The following is a 21,115-nucleotide window of genomic DNA, read 5'->3' on the forward strand; positions in this document are numbered from 1 at the left end:
TTATTCGAATTTCACAGTTTTAGAGGGGTGTACGAAGTTTGACATTTTATACGTTGAGTTTCTCCGAAAACCTCCTTCACAAAAGTCATAGGTCACATTCATACGAGTTCGTAGATATGTGGTACGTGTAAATTGGAGTTCGTATGTGAAAGTTATGGTCTACGAAAGTTTCAGTTATTTTTGGAAAACCACTATAAATAGAAATTTCCATTTTTGGAAATTTACTATTTTCATTTTGGAAATTTTCTTTTCTGAAAAATTGAAAAACCTCAGTTCTCTCTCCTAAAATGCAACGGACATGACCCAGACCCGCAATTCCAATGAGTGCAAATCCTAAGTGCAGGAGTCGTGTGTTAGTATAGACTCAAAAGTACGAGTGTCGTTCTGCTTAGAGTAGTGAGTTTAGTTGAGTTTTTTTTATTTTATGCTTTGGGCCTATTTAGGCTCCTTTTTTTTATTTATAAAAAATGTTTTTTTTTTTTTTTTGAATCGAAGGAGGTCAGCCATTTATTGAAATTGATAGATTACAACGATACGATGCCAAAAGACATCAAGAAGAGAAGCAAAACAGTACGAAAAGAAAATACATATGAAATATAAAAACTTAATAACGCAAGAGCAGCAACATCAAGACGCCACGCTGATTTTACACTACGGATTGTAACCGTGTGGTGAATTGAGTAGTCGGTGGTTTGACTACCCATCGAACTCTAACGCACAAATTGACAAAAGTCAACTTGGCGGTGGAATGAAGGCACTCTCCCACCTAAAGATCGAAGCCGGCCAAGGTTGTCAGAACATGGCCATGTTGGCAGAAGATTTTTCACGAACAAATACCATTGAATAGGGTCCTGGAGCCAATACCAGTAAAGCACAAGAGCCCCATTCCATTGTAAAAAACAAACAGCCCACAAATAATGGGTTGCGGTCCAAGCCCAATGTCCACCTGGATCCCATATCCGAAACCATTTGCAAACACCACCCGGATCCCAAATTCAGATCGTTAGTCGACCACGATCAAGGAATGGGAAACAGAGATCTCCACCACCAGGGCTACTCAGCAACGCCGCCGCATTTTGACTCTATAATAGCCACCCAAGGAAGCTAGCGACCAGAACCAGACGAGGCCCAAGCCACCATAAAGCCCGAACGAGAAACCAAAAGTCACGCCGACCAGAATCCCAAATCCGGCCCCAGAGCCAGATTTGATCTCCGGCAGCCTTCCATACACCCAATTGCAACCTCTTGCCTTTCACCACATCCCTCCATGTCGCTGCCCACTGGTTCTTTGGCCTAGACGGACCAGGTTGAAGAACGGAACGCGCACGACCATCGGTGAGATGTGCTTACCATGGCCGCCGGACTGAATCACAGAAAAATCTTGAAAACGTTGGGCGATCTAAGATTGAGAAACAAGGCCACAAGTCTTGCGCAGTATTCACGACACCGAGAACGGGGTCTCCGTACTCCTCTGCTATCATGGAGGAAGGTGCTAGAGACAGACAACCAAGTAGGCGGCCGCTCTCACCCTATCAGAGCGCTAGGTCAAAGAAGTATCAAAATAATAACAGCATATATAAAAAAAAAATGTTAATGCTTGGGTACACGTTGAGTATTAAAGCCATTATCCTTTCTATATATATGAAATACAAATTATTTAGGGAGGGTTTTATAAAGAAGAATGAAATTCAAAGTAGATACACTTCTTTTTCTTCTTCTTAACCACAACAAAATAATTAGACTTTTAAAGAGCATAAAATTCACACTCCCTAATTTGCAATTTGAATTTCACTCTCTTTTATAAAAGGGTTTTTGTCAATTTACAATTCTAGGGTCATTTATCTCACTTACCCCGTTAAGTTTTTTTAATTCACCCTTACCCATAAAGACTCTAATAGGGTCTTTCCTAATACCCAATTAAGTTTTTTTTTTTTTTTGAGACTAATCACCAGCCGCCGGATTTCGGTCACTTGCCACCACAATCCGGTCTTCGGAGGTCCCAAAAGAGGTTGTTGGAAAGGTTTATTGCCCGCAAATAGACCTTTATTACCCCTAATAAACCTCTATTACCCCCAATAGAGGGGCAATAGAGGTTCTATTGTCCCCCAATAGACCTTTATTGTGGTGCAATAACAGTTTATAAAACCTCGCCGGAAGTCCTCAAAGTGGTTGTCGGAGATCTCATATGGAGCCGGAGAGGTTTATTGCCCCCCAATAGATCTTGCGGTTGCCAGAATGGGGACTAAACTCCCTAAAATTAGACAAATAAAACTTTGATTAAGGAAAAAAAAAATGAGGAGATTACATTAATTCAAAACATTTATTACCCCCAATAGACGTCTATTGCCCCCCAATAGCCCTTTATTATGAGATAATGAAACTTTTTTTTTTTCCTTCTGTCCATAGTTAGAAAAAAAGAAAAAAAAAACTGATTTGGGCACCCGGAAAATGATATGGGCGCCACTGCATTCTTGTTCTTCGAACCCTCAGTTTGGTGCCCTTCAAACACCTTCACCAGTTCCTCAAGTGCCTTCTTTGCACCTTCCACACTCTTTTACAAGAACAAAGCAAACCCTCTTGATTTCCCAGTCTGCGAATAGAAACCCATCGGCCCAGTCTCAATTTCCCCAAATCTCCCAAACAAAGCCCTCAATTTCTTGGCGTCGGCCTCATGCGACACGCCGCTGACGTAAATCTTCCTCCCCATCGAGTCGGACTAGCTGCCACTGGACGACAAAGACAGCATCGTCACAGTATTGTCCCCCTTGCCCACCAAGGCCAGCTGGTAGGAGGCGCTACGGTTGCCGATGCTCTTCTTGGGCTCCTTCAACACCTTGATCTTCTCGAATAAGGATTACGTTACAGTTTCCGACTACTGGCGACCACGTCGACGTGGCTCTGGCCGAGATCGTGAGAGAGAGAGAGAGGGAAAAGAGATGGAGTGTGATCAGAGAGATGAGAGAGAGTCAAATTTGATGTAATTGTATAATTAGGCCGAGGGTATTTGTCATTTCACTTTAAATTGGGTTAGTGAGAATAAAAATTTGTTGTTGGGTTAAGTGAGATAATTTTAGCAAATTTTAGTACTTTGGGTCAAAGACCTTTTACAAAAAGAGTCCTTGACCCAAAGCTCCCAAAATGAGCAAAAATTATCCCACTTACCCCAACAACAGATTTGTATTTAAACATATACAATTTGACATCAAATGACCATTTTACCCTTAACTTAATTAATAAATTACATTTTCTGCCACTCTCATCTATCTCATCTCTCTCTGATCTGGTTTCTCTCTCTCTCTCTCTCTCTCTCTCTCTCTCTCTCTCTCTCTCTCTCTCTCTCTCTCTCTCTCCCTCCATCCCCGTCGCTCCCTCCTTGTCGGAGTCTAGCCAGACTGAATTTCGGCTTCCCAAATCTCTGGCTCATTACGACGAAAACCTCAAGATGCTTCGTATCGAATTTAGGCAACCTCACCAGCTCCCTCCCCGTCGGCGTACTTGTCAAACTCAGTCCCGGTGCCATCTGGTTTCTCCCTCTCTCTCTCTCCAATCTCCAGTTCCGGCGGAGGAGCACTCTCCGCCTTCTTCCTCTTGCTGCTTCAGCAATGAGCTCAACGACGTCTCCTGCTGAAGATGCTGCTTCTGGTCAGCTCGTCAACTAGTCAACTCGCCTCTTCTAGATTTGGACCAAGACGCTGAACGACATCTTCGGCTGAAGACGACTTCTGGTCCCGAGTCTCACGGTTGAACTCCGATTGGGTGCCTAGAGCTTTTCTCTGGGTGCCCAAATCAATTTCTTTGTTTGTTTTTTTTTTTGTAAGTAATGGGACAGAAGGAAAGAAAAAAAAAGTTTTGAATCTCTATTGGGAGGGGCCAATAGACGTTTATTGGAGAGCAATAGACGTTTTGAATTAATATAAATCTTTTTTTTTTCTTTAATCAAAATTTTATTTGTCTAATTTTAGGAAGATTAGTTCTCATTCTGGCAATCGAAAATCTATTGGGGGGCAATAGAGGTATATTGCCCCTCTATTGGGGGGTAATAGATGTCTATTGGAGGCAATAAACATTTCCGGTAAAAGTCCGGTGGGTGGCGGCCGGTGACGTGACTCCGGCGAAGTCTCCTATGATTTCTCTCTCTTCCATTTTTTTTTTCTCTCTAAGTTTCAAAGGGGTGAGGGTAAAATTGTATTAAAAAATTAAAAAACAAAAAAAAAATCTTAATGGGGTATTAGGGAAGACATTCTTAGAGTGTTTTGGGTAAGAGAGAATTAAAAAAACTTAGTGGGGTAACTGGAAAAAAAATCTCTACAAATAGGGTAAATGGACAAAAACTTATCTAGTTGTTTTTTTTTTTTTTGAATAAAAAATCTAGTTGCTTTATTGGCGACGAAAAAGAATAAGAAAAAGAAAAAGAAAAAGAAAATTAGACGGCTTGGTATTGCAATGACGTGGCAGTGTTCAATATTTGAATGGAGGAGAAATCCTGTCGCTGAAATTTGAATCAGAACAAGTGCGCTCTCTCCGTCTCCGTCTCCGTCTCCGTCTTCCCCCTCCTCCTCCCTCCTCCATAGTTACCAACTAGAGCTATTTAGGGTTAGGTTTTCCACCTTTCAGCGATTCCGAGGGCTTCTCTCACTATCCACACTAGGATTCCCTTTCGTTTTAACACCTAATCTGAAAAGCCCTCACTCTTTTCGTTCGCAGATGGATGCTCTCTATTCAAAGCTCTACGACAAGTACTCCAAAATTAAGGTCTTCCATAATTTCTTTCTTTCTTTATGCTTCTTCTTTTCGCTATTTTTTGGACAAAGTTTTGAATTTGCTTCTGTATTTTTGAATTATGAGCTTCCTTTGGTCGTCTACACAGAAACCTATACTTGACAGACCTTTAGATTTTGCATCTATTGTGGCATGGGCTTTGCATTTCTAATTGTGAGTGTTGTTATGATATGTCAGACCAAAAAGTTTTCCGAATTGGATCAACAAAATAAAGATCAAGAAGACAAGTTTTTGAACTATATCCAAGGTATGAGTAGAATTTGTGTTTTCTATTAGTTTTATGCCATGAATGCCACACACTTTGTTGTTTATTTTCTCTTTTTTCAGTTGCGGAGGAGTACATTCAACATGTGAAAAGTGAAAATGAGCAGTTGCATTCGCAGCTTAATGACCTTAGAAGTGAAGTGGCTTCTCTCAGGTATGCAATTCTAAGTTCCAGTGGCATTCCTTGGTCAAATTTAATGTATCCTAAACAACTTAAATTGCAGGTCCGCAAAAGATGAACAATGTACCGAGTACCAGAAGCTTTTAATGGAAGAAAACAGGAAAAGTAAGTAGTCCTCTGTCTATTTGATTGTTATTCTGATTGGAACTAAAACAAAAGCTAACTAAAGGTTTTGGAATGTTAATGAAGGCTGATTTTGTATATCCCTATTATTCTGATTGGAACTAAAATAAAAGCGCACTAAAGGAATAGTAAAAATGGTCAATATTATTGAACGTGTGGAGTGTTTGTGCACAAGTCATTGTTGAAGTTGCAACTTGCAATTTACTACAAGATATCTGGGCTACCATGAACCTGGATTTACTTTAGATGGAAGACTAAGCTCTGCTGAATGAGGGTTTTTTCTTTTATAATTAAGTTCTGCTGTCTTAGAATTTGTTTCATAGCAAGCAACGATAGACCTTAATATGAAATGGAAGAGAAAGATATCAAGTTATTACAACAGGCATCTAGTAAATCTGTGTTACAGGACCAACATCTTCTGGTTAGAAAAAATAGTTCGTTTTATTCTGACGACCCTTTATGTCATTCACTTGTTTCTATAGAAACGAATAATTGAATGGCCCTGAAAAGGTTCATAGAAATGAGATAGTAGAGGATGTTGGATTTATATGAAATGTGGAAGATATGGAATTGGATAGATTTGAACTGCTAGGGCTTCCTACAGCTTTGGTTCACTTCATCACATTATATTATATTATGTCTTCTTTGATTCATTAGGAGGCTATGATGAAGAATTGAAAGTTCCACAGTAAACCTAACAACCTTACTGGACTGTCTAGTCTACTGAGAAATAAGCCAATTATTGCCAGATTTTCACTTCCTGTCTGTTTACTTAATTGACTCATTTATAATGTTTATATAAATGCATGCTATGTGTGACAAAAGCATTAAGGTCTGCATGAATTATCTTTCTTCTTTTGTTTTTTGTTTTGTTCCCAAAATGCAAAGTAAAAAGGAAAAATATTCCCCTAATAAGACACAAAAGGAAAACTCTTTGGTATGTTCAATATCTGTTAAACTTGCATGACCTTGCTAAACATGATTTTGGGGATTCAGTGAAGCATTCAGATTGCTTGAAGAAAGCATTATGGTTTGAGAATGTTTATGCATTTTATTTTGTTTTGTAATGATGTGAACATTTTTATACTGTTTTCAAATTGAATACATAACATGTCTTCCTTAAATTTCAATCTAGTTGTTGAGAAAATTCCAGAAAAAGTTAAAATAAGTCAGACTGTCTTCAATAGATACACGCATAGAGGACATGTCATTTTTGTTCTTTCTTGAGACCAAGTGATTTATTATTTTGTGAATACTCTTCTGTGTCCAGTTTTTGTCACTATGAATTACTTTTGGTAATAGTATTCACATTTATCAGCAGTTTAACATTGTGGTACATTTAAGAACTTCTGTAGTTTGTTTCTCCTGAGCTTTCACATGAATTGTTAACACCTATCTGTCTATTTGTGGCTCAAATTTACGACAGATAAAGAGCTTTCTGAAGAAGTAACAAAGCTCCAAAAGATGCTACAGGCGGAAACCTTTAGCAGAAGGAACGATAGCAACACAGACAATGAGGAATTATGTATGTCTGGTGGCGGTGAAGTATCAGGAGAACCAGGCAGTAGCTCAAAGAGAAGAGATACAAATAAACGTAAGAGGCATTCTGGGGTGGAGACAGGGGACATCAATATGCCTTTTAGAAGCCATGATGATAGTGCCATACCAAGAAAATCTGCAAAGGACTTGCACAAGGAAGCTGTGCATGGGGAATCTCTTGTTGGTTCTCATAAGGTATTTTTGATGATTTCCCATATATTTAAATATCTGGAGCAGATACTTATTGTCTTCACTTTCACAGACCAATGTAAACTTTCAGCCACAGTGCTGTAGAAATCTTGAAGGATCAGGTATGTGTCTGGAATTGAAGATCATGTCATTTTCCTTGTTCATATGGTATTGCATGATTTAATGCGTGGTATACTTGGTTTCTAGGTGGCAGTGTGGCTGTCACATCTAACTGCCTGTTTCAAGAGCTTAATGAGTACGTGTGGGGCTTAAAGTTCTCCATTGTTGATCAAACTGAAGAAACATGCATTTCAGCAGTGCATCAATCAAGCGGTAATTCTTAGAATATGAAAAGAACTCTTTGTTTCTGTGATGCTCTGTTAGCATTCTGTTATTTTTTGTTCTTTTTATATCGTATTACTCTTATAATAAGCTCCAAAATTCTTTCAGTTTTAAGAGAATGACATTATATCAAAAGGGTCTCTTAGAGGAGTGAATCATGAATCGGTAATGACCAATGTTTAGTTAGCACTTCTCAAAAGCAGCATGGACAGTGTTGGAGTTGAGCCAGCTGCTAATGACCCAAGCCATTTGTTGACTATTCAGGCTTGGTTTGCTCATAATGCAAGTTATGAAACCTAGCCTGAAAGAGATTCAGGCCTTAATTAGATATAAGAGAGATGAGAGTGTGAGAGAGTCGGCGAATGGGAGAGTTTGAGAGAGTAAGCCTGCAAGAAGAAAAAAGAAAGGAAGAAGAGAGTAGCAAAAAGCTCAAGGGAGTGGGCCGGAGGGACCACCTTTGACACATGGAAAGAATTCTTTGGGGGCATATTTTCTTATGAGTTGGTAACTGCAATTCAGGTGAGGATGCGAGGGTTTAGGTGGTGTAGCTGCAAGTTGCCCTTAATAATTAGTTCTGTGGACTAGATACTCTATTCTTCAAATTGAAAAAAAAAAAAACGCAAAACAAGAATAATGTATTATCTGTGATGGTCAATTTCTGTTGTTTCTTTTGACAGATGGTAAGTTCAATTTCTCCAAGAACTAATTTGTTTTTTTCTGTAATTGGGTGGGAATACTGAACACATGAATTTTATTAATGTAAACCAAACAACAGTTCAATAACAGTGTTGTAATAAGTAGTCTATGGTAGGAGGTACATCCCTTATCCTCTAAGACTGACTAACAGTGATCCTCTAAGACTGACTGACAGTGCAATCAATGACATTAAGAAGAAGACTTTAGCAAGATAATTCTATTGCTCTTTTAAATTGACTCATCTGTACTACCTGAGTTAATCTTGTTTGCTACCTCGTTTTGAATCTTTAGGCAATATGACATGTATTGGTTTTGAGTTGGGTGGTTTAAAGCATATTACTCTGGCTAAACTGTTATATCCTGTTAAACACTATAATTGTACTGTGGTAGTTATTCAGGAATGTTCCTACGCTATCAAAATCAGAACTCACACTCTTAAAAGTAAAAAGGAAAAGAAGTTAGAGTCCTCTCTAGCATTTGCATCATCTTGTCATTTCAAATTTCAATTGGGCTTGAGATTGATCTGAACTCTGTGTTAGTTGCTTGGCTCAAGGCTTAGTTACTAAAAACAAGTATGCAAACTTAATCAACTGTTAGGACTTATAGAGCTGGGAGTTAAACTTCAGGGATGTTGATCTTGATAGTTGATTGATTATGGAAATTATCAAATATTCTTTTCTATACTTTTCCTGTTTCTATCTAATTGTTTCAATTTAAATGGATTGTAAGCGTCTCAAGAGTCAGTTTCTGCATTTAAAAGCTGCTGATGACTATATATCACTGTAACAGGTTACTCCTTCACTCTGACATGGGTGAACAGAGCTACAGGGGAAAGGCCAGAACTAGTGTACCGTTGTTTATCCTTGGGGACTTTTGAGAGGGTAGCGCCGGAGTGGATGACTGATGAGCTTATGTTTAGCACAACCATGTGCCCTATCTTCTTTGAAAGGGTATCCCGTGTTGTTAAGATGTCCTAGTTAGTTCCCTATATCCCAGTTTTTTGTGTACAATCTGGCGGTGAAGTTCTCTAGTTGTTCTCGTACAGTAACTAATGTGACAGTGAGCTGCCAACATTTAATCACCCTGCTTATTTAACAGTGTGTCACCATCTGTGCAGCACTTGTAAAGTAAAAGATCTCCTTTTGTCATGGAAACTGATGGGGTTTAGTTTTTGAATTTTTTTTTTTTATGAGGCATCCAAGGCATTTCTGTAGATGCTGCAGCTGATGTCTTGGCTAAGCAGAGCTTTGAACCAAGCAAAGTTCCCTACTTATGTGTTAACCTCGACACATCCAATGTATCGTAATTTGTCATTCATTTTACGTGTTGTTGCTCTTCTGAAACTTATGATGGCATACTCACCACTCAAGTACCACCTCATTGTGTCTTAGATTGTTTTCTTTGCTCGAAGTTCAAACCTTATAATCTACTCTTATCTTACTGTTATGTGTTGCCTTTACTTATCTAACAAGTTCAACAACTCGAATTTACTAATTCATTGTTTTGGCTCTAATAAACATTAGGCTAACAAGTAGATCATCATTTGAATAGATATAGTCGGAAATGGTTTTCTAATTATTAATCTTCGTTGAAGATTGCATCCAAAAAGAGCAGCAACTCTAATTTCTTAAGAGAAAAATTGAGGTCGAAACCAGTATAGACATGCGTGTTCATTTTTTCTTGTTACACGTTCGGCAGTTTAATCTATGATCTAACGGGTTAAAACTTAATGCAAGTCTCAAAGACCATGGGAAACAGAATTTGTTTATTCATTCAATTACATCAAACAAATGCCGGTTGATCACCAAACAATAACTTTCACAACTATTCATTTGTGAAATGCAAATGAATGAGCAAACTATTTCTATTCGCACTTGGAAGAAGAAGTAGACTGAAATTCCGTTATGGTCCAGTTCTAACCGGTAATAGATACCTGGGCTTTGTAATATTTGATTGATCACAATTCTATATATTCAAAGTGAACTTTTGCAGAGACAATCTTTAATGATTAGGTTAACTTTTAATCGGGTCAATCATTTATTTGTATTACATTTTTTTTATTACTTTGGAGTAACAAAAATTTTCAATTTTGCTGGCTGAAATTGAAAATAGTTTCATTTTTTTTTGCCTTATTTTGTTACTTGTTTGAGTCTTGTAGCATCTCTTCAAAGTTTGCTAGAACCCGCAAAAATCGTTTTAGATTGGATGCAAACTGATTTTTCACAATACTAGACAAAAGGTGATGTTCGTCTCGAAGCAACTTTGATCAAAACTTGCCTTTTGTCTTAGTGTAACGTTCCGTATCTCAATTTACTCGTTTACTAGTAATTTGGATGGTAAACGACAACTATTTTCACTTTTTTACTTTGTTTTGATACTTTTAGTGGCCCTAAAAGTTGACTTTTTGTTCGGATCAAAATTTGAGAAAATTTCCTTCATGAATGTTGTAAAGGACGTTAAACCAAGCGCGTACATATGTGATACGTAAAAATCGGAGTTCGTATACGAAAGTTATAAGCGAAATACGAAAGTTACTGTAAATAGTAAGTAGTATAAATTCAAATTTACCGTCTAATTTACCCGTTTACTAGTCATTTGGACGTTAAAGGACAACTACTTTGTTTTACTTTGTTTCGATACTTTAAGTGGCTAAACAAGTAAATTAGACGGTAAATTGAGATATGGGACATTACAATCTCCCCTCCTTATAAAAATTTCGTCCTCGAAATTCACACGAACGACTAAAGGCTTAACTAAACCAACTCTATTAGATACGCGTCCCCTGGTGAAACAATATAAGAAAATAACTCAAGGGAAAGAATATCGTACCGTCGGGAGTATCTCGAGGAACGTGATCCTCCTGCTGAAACATGGCATGAAGTCTTGTTTGAGTCGCTGGACGTTCACGGCGACCATTACCTCGTTGAGTGACACCCTTGGCAGAACTAGCATGGGTACCGCTGGATGTACCAACCAATGCCTGATTGGAACCCTGACCGGTGTCTTGCATGACACCTAGAGTCAACATAGGGCAATTCCTCCTGTAATGACCCTACTGTCCACACTGATAGCAAGTCACACCACTAACCTGACGCTGGGGGCGATTTCTCCAAGTATGAAATCTCCCTGAGGTACCACTATGCTGACTAGTGCCATCACTGAATTGCCACTCCGCTGACTGACTACCTCCATGTGAAGTCCTCGAAAGTACGAAAGGGAGGTCAAATCCGAATTGACATGCCTACTATCTCCTGAAGATCACGATCCAGAAGTGGAAGCAGCCCTCTTTGACAGACCTTAGCTAGGGCCGCCAGAATCCTTAGTGTGAAAACTAGAAGATGACGATGACTCGATGTCCATGGAAAAGGAGACTGCCTCTCTAAAAATCCGGTATGGTGTGCTTAACATAGCTTTGTACTGACCTCCAAGTTCGATGACGGAACTGCAAATCTTATTTTGCTCACTACGTATCCATTCTGGTACGTGGTAGGCCAATGAAGTAAACTCTTGCTCAAACTCCAAGACTGTCTGATCTTTCATTTTCTCTAAACTCATGAACTGATCCTGCATCCTGTTGAGGTGTCCATCACTGAAGTACCACTCACGAAAATGGGCCTTAAACTATTCCCATGTGAGCTGGTTGGCATCCCTAACATCTCCGGTAACACTGCACCACCAGTGCCAAGCCGAGTCCTCTAAAAACTGTACTTCCAAGCCTACCTTCTTATTTTCGGGGAGGTCCATTTGAGTGAAAACTCTTTCCATCCTATCAATCCAACGCTGAGCATCCACAAGTGTGGTAGCAGTAGAAAAGGTCTCAGCCCCGTGTCTCCTAGCACGCTCTATGGTGAAATCTGTGCACGAATCAAGGAGCGCGGCAGCGAATTGCTGAAAGAAGCGCCCTAGTGCATTCGGCCATTCTCAAATCCCTCAGGAGCATCCCCATCTCCTGGTGTGGGAAGAGTTTCCCCACGTGTTCGACGTCTAGGAGGTATAGCACCTGAAGAAGAGAAGGTTAACAAAGCTCAAGAATTAGGACATTACCTATCAACTTTACATACATAATGAACACACTAGCATCGAAGAGTATATGATGGGGATCCGCTGCGGTCGGGCCATCACTCGAAAGGTACTAGGAGCCACTAAGCATATAAAGTAGTAGGAAATAAAGGAGTCTACAGAACCAACAACCTAATGCTCTGATACCAAGTTGACAGGACCCGCCTAGAACTTCACCCTGAAATTCTAGGTGGCCATATGGGGCCCACCTCAGGAATAACTCTACCAAAATTCGGCAGAGTCACCCCTAAAATGGACTACCCAAAACCTGTAGAAACACATAACACTTTTGATAAGCCATCCTTATTCTTTTGGAGCTGCCCTACTCCCCAAATCACAACAACTCCACAATTAACAACTAAAATCTGAACAATACAACATAATCCAATTACACAAGGGTAACTCCCAAAATTTACAACATTAGTCCCATAGGTTATCAGAGCAATCCAAAAGAGAAAAAAAAAATTCATAATATAAGTAGGTTCAACGATTAACCTACAATACGAAAATAATAGCAGCAGATGCTATGCCTCGAATCCTACTATGCCAAACCAGCTACTTTGCAGACTGGGCAAATAAAACTTAAGGCCTAGGGGGAAAGTACATAAAAACATTAGCGTGAGTGGACAAAAATAAGTAATTGTAAAGAAAAGAGACTTTATGTTTTCCCACATTTATTCCTTTAAAAACTCGATGCATGCAACAATGGTAATGTTAATGTCTAAAAGTCTAGCGGTAGCTGGACCTTAGTTAACGCTGATCCGGCAGGCGGATCGATACCTTTGTTGTGAGTGGTTCCCGTTACCTGTCAAATAAAATACAATGGGCGTCAGAGGGAGACCGCGCCGGGCGGTCTTCAACTCTCCGATGCCTAAGTTAGTCAATGTATTTATGTTGACAAAGTGATAGTGGGTAAGTATTGAATGCGTCATTAATGAGGAGAGAGGAGAGAACCTTTTATAGGTGAGGAAGAGGATGATCTTCTCTTTGTTTTCGATGTGGGACTGATGGTGCTTCAGTTCCCAGTTTCAGTAGCTTCTGATGCCATCTTGACACGGCGCGTGGCGGCGCGTCGGCGGTGCTTTGGGGTTGATCCGGGGCTCAGGCGGTAACCCGGCTAACTGTCTTTACGCCAGTCACTCATATGGTGGGCGTTGGTACCCCTGGTGGTACCATGAGCGTGGCTCATTATAGCTAATTATGCTTGCAAATGGACATGCATGTACAAGTCCCCCAAATCCCCAGTCAAGGAGGGCAATCTTGGTTGGGGAGTTGATCGGCGGTTTGAAGCGTTTCTCCCGCTAGACTTTGCAGAAGCATAATTAGCGTCAGTGCGTTGTCAACCATGGATTTACTGAGCAAACGCTTTGTGCCCTTTCGGGTGGGCCCCTGCTAGGCCCCCAGGGAGTCCCCCACTCCCCGGCTAAGATGGACCTCCGGATGGTCGTTGTTATTGTTTGTTGAGGGGGAGCTGCACGGAGCAGCGCTGCACGGAGCAGAGGGTGTTGGGTTGCGAGCCCAATCTTAGCACCCAGGTGACGGGGGTCAACGTACCTGATCAGGGCTGTCGTAGACTGTTGACTAGTCCCCGTGTCCCGTAGGGACATTCTGACCGTAACTCCGCGTGGCGGCGTTGTCAGAGAGGCGTGGCCTCGGGATCCGCCGCTGGCGGAAGTCCCCCGCTAGATGTAGCAGGAAGCAGCGTCAAGTAGACGTGCTTGGTATTTTATTGAGCGGTGTTGCGCTGAATAAAGTACGCAGCTTGTCAGATGAGAAATGGGGTCAGCCAGCGGTGCGCTGTGTAGCGGAGGACGCCCCGTTTACCAAATGAGGAGAGAAGCTCCGCCGGCGGGGTTTCGCTCAGCGGAGACTCCGTCACTTGGAAGATGACAAGTGAGGATCCGCTGGCGGGGTTTCGCTCAGCGGAGACTCCGTCACTTGGGAGATGCAAGTGAGGATCCGCTGGCGGGGTTTCGCTCAGCGGAGACTCCGTCACTTGGAAGATGACAAGTGAGGATCCGCTGGCGGGGTTTCGCTCAGCGGAGACTCCGTCACTTGGGAGATGCAAGTGAGGATCCGCTGGCGGGGTTTCGCTCAGCGGAGACTCCGTCACTTGGGAGATGCAAGTGAGGATCCGCTGGCGGGGTTTCGCTCAGCGGAGACTCCGTCATTTGGAAGATGACAAGTGAGGATCCGCTGGCGGGGTTTCGCTCAGCGGAGGCTCCGTCACTAGGGAGATGACAAGTGAGGATCCGCTGGCGGGGTTTCGCTCAGCGGAGACTCCGTCACTTGGGAGATGACAAGTGAGGATCCGCTGGCGGGGTTTCGCTCAGCGGAGGCTCCGTCACTAGGGAGATGACAAGTGAGGATGGATCCGCTGAGCGGGGTTTTCGCTCAGCGGAGACTTGCCATGGTTGGGGGTTTACTTGTCAGGTGGTGACTTCCCTTGGAAGCCAAAGAATGATGACGGTTGACACGTGGCTAACTCTGAGAGGGTTAGCGTCTGGAGGCTTGCCTCCTAAGCCTAGCCGTCTTCTCGTCATTAATGCGAGTAATGATGGATTTCGTAACCGAGGCGACGCCTAGGTTAATCCAGGGAGTTAATGAAGACGTGGGACACGTGTACGGTTGGTACGTGATGTAGTTTTGTAGCGGACGGCTCAGGATTATTTGATGTTGACATAAAAAGGGGGGAACTGAGCGAGTTTCGACATTTCTGGAAAATCTTCAAATCTGAGTTGCCTGCTTCGAGCCTTGTTTGCCTGCGAATTGCGAAGGAGATCCCCGGGTTTGCGTGGAGTAGTCGGACTGGAGAGGACGAAATCTGTTAGTGAAGACGAACTGCACTCCAAAGTCTTCGACGTGAGGTTGGTATTTCGGATCCTCTTCCTGTTTCATTGAATCTGCAATGGTGGTTTCTGGGTTTTGGTATTTCTGTTAATGGTATGATATTGCTTCTGTGCTGTTTTCGGAGGGTGTAGGGAGAGATTTGAGGGAGGTTATGGTGTTTGACAGAAAGTTGGGGTTTTGGGTTTTGCTAGACGGTCTAATCTGGGTTGAGCGTGCGGTTGTTTTTGTTTTGGTATTTTTGTGGGTAGTTGTTCTTGGCATCTTTGGCTATATCTGATGTGAGAGTAGGTTAGATCTGTATTTGTGCTAACTGATGTGGGTTTTAGGGTTTGGGATGGCCAACATCATAGATATTTCGAGCAGTGAGGATTCCGGGTCTGACGTGTCGTTCAGCGTGGCGGATATGACCTTTATTGACTCGTTGCGTCCGTCTGCCCATGCAGGAACCTCACTGCCAGAACCGCTTGAAGTTGAGCCACTTCGGACCATCCCCTGGGAAATAGCTATGGATCGTGGTTCGCGTCCAGAGAGCTCTAGGGCGGGTGAGTTGGCTAGGCGCGACGAGCGCTTGGCGAGCAATAGTGCTGCTAGCGGCTCCGCTGGCGAAGGGGAAGCGCCGGGCCAAAATGTCGAGTCGGCGTGGTACCTCTCAGATGGCACCGCCGTCGACGAGGCAGGTGGGCGGATGGACGCCGCCGCTGTTAACCGGATGAAGCGGACGTTCCGGTTGCCGGGCTCGGTGAAGCTGCGCCCCCCGACAGCGGATGAGAAGGCCTCGATGCTCCCAGCGGGATGTGCTGCCGTGCACGAGGCCATATTCCGCCAAGGAGTGACATTCCCACTAGTGCCCAATCTCCAAATTCTTGTGTGCGAGTTTGGTCTTGCCTTTGGGCAGATCTGTCCCAACATGTGGCGGTTGCTGTTGGCGATGAACTCCCTGTGGCGCTTGTCGGGGTGCGAGGGGCCTACCGTGGCGGAAGTGCTTCACTTCTACGAGCTAGTGTATGTGAAGCGCCGAGGTTGCAGAGGGTGCGTGAACCTGAGCCGCCGCCAGGGAGCGCCCAAGTTGATTGAGAATCTAAGGGACTCAATGTCCTACTGGCGGGGGACCTTCTGCGTCGCCACAGATGGCTGGGAGTACCATACTAGGTCGAATGTGGAGGGGCCGACGTTTAAGACTAAGTCGGAATTCCAGCCCATCCGAGGTTGGCAACTGGCTTCCGCTAAAACTAACTGGCGGTTTAAAACTTTTGCAAACCTGCGGTTTTTGCTAATGATTATTGTGTTTGTGCAGCGGGACTAAGGTATATTCTGACGCGCGAAGAGGAGTGTCGCGTGGCGAGGATCCGCGGCTGCTGGCGGAACCGCAATTTGCTTGACTTCCGTCTTCTGACCGGTTGGGAATTGCTGGTCGACCTGGGGCTAACTCGCTCTATTGGTGAGAGCCACTCCGCCACACCTCATTTTTTTTTTGTTTGTTTTTTTTTTTAATCCGGACTGACGGGTGTTTGTGTTTTTCTTTTCAGAAACCCCGCCCGGTAATAAATCTAGTCGCGACGCTTTCGAAAAAGCAATGGATCGTGCCGAGATAGAAAATTTTCTGGAGGCTATGTATGCCGAGGGGTTGGCGGCCCAGCAGATGGTGGTGAACCCGGAGACGCTGGTGCTGAGCCAGTCTGAGGTTGCGGTGGAGCTGCCGATGCCGCACCACTCCCATCTGGGTGAGGATGGCCTGCCGGTAGTGCAGGCGGACACCCAAGTGGGTGGCGGGGAGAGGGGGAATGTTGGTACAAGGCCGCGGGAGCGGATGCCTACCACCCGGCGCGGTCCTCAAAAGAAGACGGTGCAGCCGACGGGGACCGCCACCGAGTCCCGGGGTGAGCCGCCGGTGCGGGTGACGAGGACCGCTGCTGGGACACAACGGGCGGTGGAGAAAAAACGCCGGCAGCCTGACTCCCCCGTCGAGGAAGAGGAAGAAGAGGTGGTGATCGGAGTCCGCCAACAAAAGAAGGCTCGACAAGCTGCGTCGAAGGGTGCAGTGGCGGAGGGGGAGGCAGCAGCCGTCAGTGATCTGGACTCCTTTGCCGAGTATGCGCCATTCATGACAGAAGGGGAGCGGGCATTCCTTTTCCATCTGTGCGAGCGGCTGGGGTTCGGGGGTCTGGCGGGCATATCGCGCCCGACGGCAATTGACCAATCGCCCTTCAGCTCGGCGTTTGGTCAAATATCTGCGGGGTTACATGATATGTTCGAGGCGGCGTCTAAGCAGCCCCGGATTGAGGAAGAGCTCAGGGGGGAGATCGGAGGTCTCCAGAGGGAGCTGGCGGAGGCCAAGGAGAGATTGGCGGAGGCCGAGCAGGGGCTGGCCAAGGCGGAGTGTGACTATGCGGACGCCCGCGGCAAGCTTAATGCGGCCATAAGGCGGGACCTGGAGAGGAATGAACGCGTCTCCCAGTTGGAGCAGGAGATCGCATTGCTGCAGGAGCGGATAGCCGCTAAAGATAAGAAGCTCATTATTGTGCAGCGGGAGTCTGCCGCCAGACTGGGTGAGATGCAGCGGCTGGATGGGGAGGTCAACCGCCTGAAAAATGAACAGAGTTCTTCTGCAGCCGCCGCCGTTGAAGCGTTCAAGATGTCGGCGGAGTATAAAAAGACATTGACCGAAGCGGCGAAGTCTGGGGCCCGGGCAAATATAGACATGTTGACGCGGAAGGGCGCCATTGACTTTGTAAAGGCGTCACAGCCCGACGTGCCGGTGGTCGAGGGTGTCCCGCCGGAGACAGAAGTCGTGCCTCCCACTGCGGCAGGTACCCATTCGGGCAGCGGGGAAAGTGGCTCCCATCCGCCGGAAAGGTCCCGGCAGACTCCCCAGCAGACCCCGTCGGAGGTGTCACGTGCCGGATTTCTGGAGGCACACACCCGGGCGGATGGTACAATGGAGACTCCCAGTCCGACAGCTCGAGGGTCCGATCAGGCGAGCCGATCGGTCGTGCCGCCGCCAGTTGAAGCCGGAGAAGCCGAAGACAACCGCTGAAGCCAGCTGAGACTTCCATAGGTTTTTTTTTTTTTTTTTTTTACTGTAATAATGAACTATTTTGGGTGGGGAGTCCCAGCCCTGAAATGAAATTTCAGAGTTTGACGTTTGTCATGATGTGTTTGTACCGCTAGAGTTTTGACGTAGAGATTTTTCTTTTGCCAAGCAATGAAACATTAAAGGAATTAAAATTGGTCCAAGTGCACCACGTAGCGGACGTGGTCCGCTGACGATTCCTGGCGTTGCCAGTTGCCCTCAGTGCTAGACTTGGTAACAATGGTTTGAATAATTCCTCGTTTCATTGATAGCTGACTGATCAGCGTTTACAAAAGAGGGGTAGTACCCGTTGGGTAGCTTCCCTTAGCTAAATATTGAACAAAAATTTAGCTAAGTCAAGATGCTCTTGGGTAGCGGCATGACTATTTGTAATAATACCGAAGGTGTTCGATATTCCAAGGGTGGGTCGTTGTGACGCCGTCCTTGTCCATTAAGTAGAAGGTGCCTGGGCTAACGACTTCCACAATTTTGTATGGACCTTCCCAAGTTGGGCGAAGCTTTGTTGGCGGTGGAATGACTTCCTTCATTACCCAGTCCCCCAGTTGGAGGTTCCGGGCCTTGACTCTGGCGTTGTAGAAACGCGATACCCGCTGCTTGTTTTGCAGGTTGCATAGGTGGGCCCTGTGTCGCTTTTCCTCCAGGAGGTCCTTGTCCAGGTTGATGCCGTCAGTGTTGGTCTCTGGGCGGTAGCCCTCGACTCTGGCGGTAGGTTGAGAGACCTCAATGGGCAGGACAGCCTCCGTTCCGAACATCATGCAGAAGGGAGTTTCACCTGTTGCGGAAGTTGGGGTTGTTCTGATGGCCCATAGAACTTCCGGGAGTTTCTCCGCCCATAGACCCTTTGCTTTGTCGAGTTTTTTCTTCAGCAGCCTTTTGATTATCTTGTTTGCTGCTTCGACCTGACCGTTGGTCTGGGGGTGGGCGACAGATGCAAAACTCATCTTAGTACCCAAGTTGGCGGTGAAAGAGATGAGCTCCTTGTTGTTGAATTGTGTGCCATTGTCGGTGATTATCGTGTGTGGGACACCGTAACGGCAGTAGATGTTCTTCCAGAGGAAGTGAATTACCTTGGCGGTAGTTATTGCTGTTAGTGGTTCCGCCTCTATCCACTTGCTGTCGTAGTCGATAGCCACTATGATGTACTTGAACTGGCCCTTGGCGGTTTGAAATTTTCCCATCAGATCCAGGCCCCAAGTTGAGTGGATCCATGGGGCGACGATGACCGATAGTGGTTCCGCCGGTGCATGCGGGATGTCAGCAAATTGTTGGCACCTGTGGCATGATCTTGCTACCTGGCGGGCATCGTCGCCGAGAGTAGGCCAAAAATAGCCTTGTCGCATTGTGCGATTGGCTAAGGATCTGGCGCCTGAATGGTTTCCGCATTCTCCGCTATGAATTGCTGCCAGAACGACCTTTCCCTCCTCTGGGGTTAGGCAGCGGAGGTTGGGATGGGTGAATCCCTGGCGGTACAGCTTGCCGTTCTGGATGTTGTAGCGGGTTGCCCTCCGCTGGAGTTGTCGCGCCTTAACTTTGTCGTCCGGCAATGTGCCGTTGCGCTTGTACTCAATGACTTCGTCCATCCAGCTGGTATTGACCTCAATGTTGAAGATCTCCGCCAGGGTTTTTGTGATACTTGGCTTGTCAAGACATTCCACTCTTGTGTCCGCTGGACTCTGATGTGGCTGGGCGGTTGCTAGCCTTGCCAGTGAGTCAGCCTTGGCGTTCTTTTCCCTGGGGATTTGTGTGATGTTATGAAATTTGAATTTCTTGAGGAGTGTCTTAACGTACCCCAAGTATGCCGCTAACTGTTGGTCCTTGGCCTGGAAGCTGTCATTGACCTGATTTACGACCAACTGGGAATCACTGAAGATGTTGACGCTGTCAGCCCCTGAATCGATGGCGAGGAGTAGGCCGGCAATGAGTGCTTCGTATTCCGCCATGTTGTTGGAGGCTTTGAAGTTGAATTTTAGTGCGTATTCCACATTCAGCCCCCAGGGCCTGTGAGGATGACTCCTGCGCCGCTGGCCTTGGCGCTGGCGGAGCCGTCCACATGCAGGTTCCAATCTGATTGTAGGGGAGCGGGCTCCTTAGCGGTGACCATTTCCGTCCCGGGCTCATTTTCCGTGCTGGGACTGGGCTGACGCTCAGTGAGCTCGGCGATGAAGTCCGCTACCGCCTGACCCTTCATGGCGGTTCTTGGCTTGTAGTCTATGTCAAATTCACTGAGCTCGATGGCCCACTTGCTGAGGCGCCCTGAATGTTCAGGGCTCTGCATCACCTGTCTCAGTGGTTGATTGGTCAGGACGTGGATTGTGTGCGCTTGAAAATACTGGCGGAGGCGCCTGGCGGCAACGATGAGTGCAAGAGCTAGCTGCTCTAAGGGTGGATACCTTGTTTCTGCCCCGTTCATGCCCCTGCCGGCGTAGAAAACTGGGAGCTCGTCCTGTCCCTCCCGCCGGACAATGGCGCAACTCACCGCTGATACCGATACCGCTAGGTATATGAACAGTGTCTCTCCTTGCATAGGGATAGAGAGTAGTGGGACTGCCGCCAGGTAATCCTTCAAGCCCTGAAACGCCGCCTGACATTCTGGGTTCCAGTTGATGACTTTCTTGTGAGTTGTTTTGAGGAGTTTGAAAAATGGGGCACACCTGTCAGTGAGCCTGGAGATGAATCGAGAGAGGGCGGTTAACTTGCCTTGGAGGCATTGGACGTGTACCTTATACTCAGGGTCTGCCAGGTCGAGTATGGCCTGCACCTTGTCCGGGTTAGCCTCGATGCCTCGTTCACTGACGATATAACCCAGAAATTTGCTGGCGGTGACGCCAAAGAAGCATTTTTCTGGGTTGAGGCGCATGCCATAGGCCAGGAGGATGGTAACTATGATCTTGAGGTTTGCCACGTGTCCGCTGGCCTTTATACTCTTGACCAACATGTCGTCCACGTAGACCTCGATTATCTTGCCCAAATGTTCAGCGAACATAGCATTTATCAGCCGCTGA

The 21,115-nt window shown here is 45.2% G+C and overlaps 1 protein-coding gene across 1 annotated transcript; it reads left to right on the forward strand.

Annotated features, from left to right (window-relative positions):
- The first annotated feature begins 4,465 nt into the window (after nucleotides 1–4,465).
- On the forward strand, nucleotides 4,466–9,503 carry LOC112165645. The gene is made up of 8 exons (XM_024302250.2): nucleotides 4,466–4,752; nucleotides 4,957–5,026; nucleotides 5,107–5,197; nucleotides 5,268–5,329; nucleotides 6,774–7,081; nucleotides 7,149–7,197; nucleotides 7,283–7,408; nucleotides 8,903–9,503. Exons 1-8 carry the CDS (start codon nucleotides 4,705–4,707, stop codon nucleotides 9,088–9,090), a joined length of 942 nt encoding a protein of 313 aa, XP_024158018.1. The 5' UTR covers nucleotides 4,466–4,704; the 3' UTR covers nucleotides 9,091–9,503.
- Nucleotides 9,504–21,115: the final 11,612 nt, after the last annotated feature.

This window comes from Rosa chinensis, chromosome 5, assembly GCF_002994745.2.
Source record: "Rosa chinensis cultivar Old Blush chromosome 5, RchiOBHm-V2, whole genome shotgun sequence".
Classification (NCBI taxonomy): domain Eukaryota; kingdom Viridiplantae; phylum Streptophyta; class Magnoliopsida; order Rosales; family Rosaceae; genus Rosa; species Rosa chinensis.

Bases quoted from the DNA above. Each gene is read 5' to 3' on its own strand.
- LOC112165645 (XM_024302250.2), top strand. From the start codon at position 4,705: ATGGATGCTCTCTATTCAAAGCTCTACGACAAGTACTCCAAAATTAAG. The intron at 4,753-4,956 runs GTCTTCCATAAT...ATGATATGTCAG, and splicing joins ACAAGTACTCCAAAATTAAG to ACCAAAAAGTTTTCCGAATT. The intron at 7,198-7,282 runs GTATGTGTCTGG...CTTGGTTTCTAG, and splicing joins TAGAAATCTTGAAGGATCAG to GTGGCAGTGTGGCTGTCACA.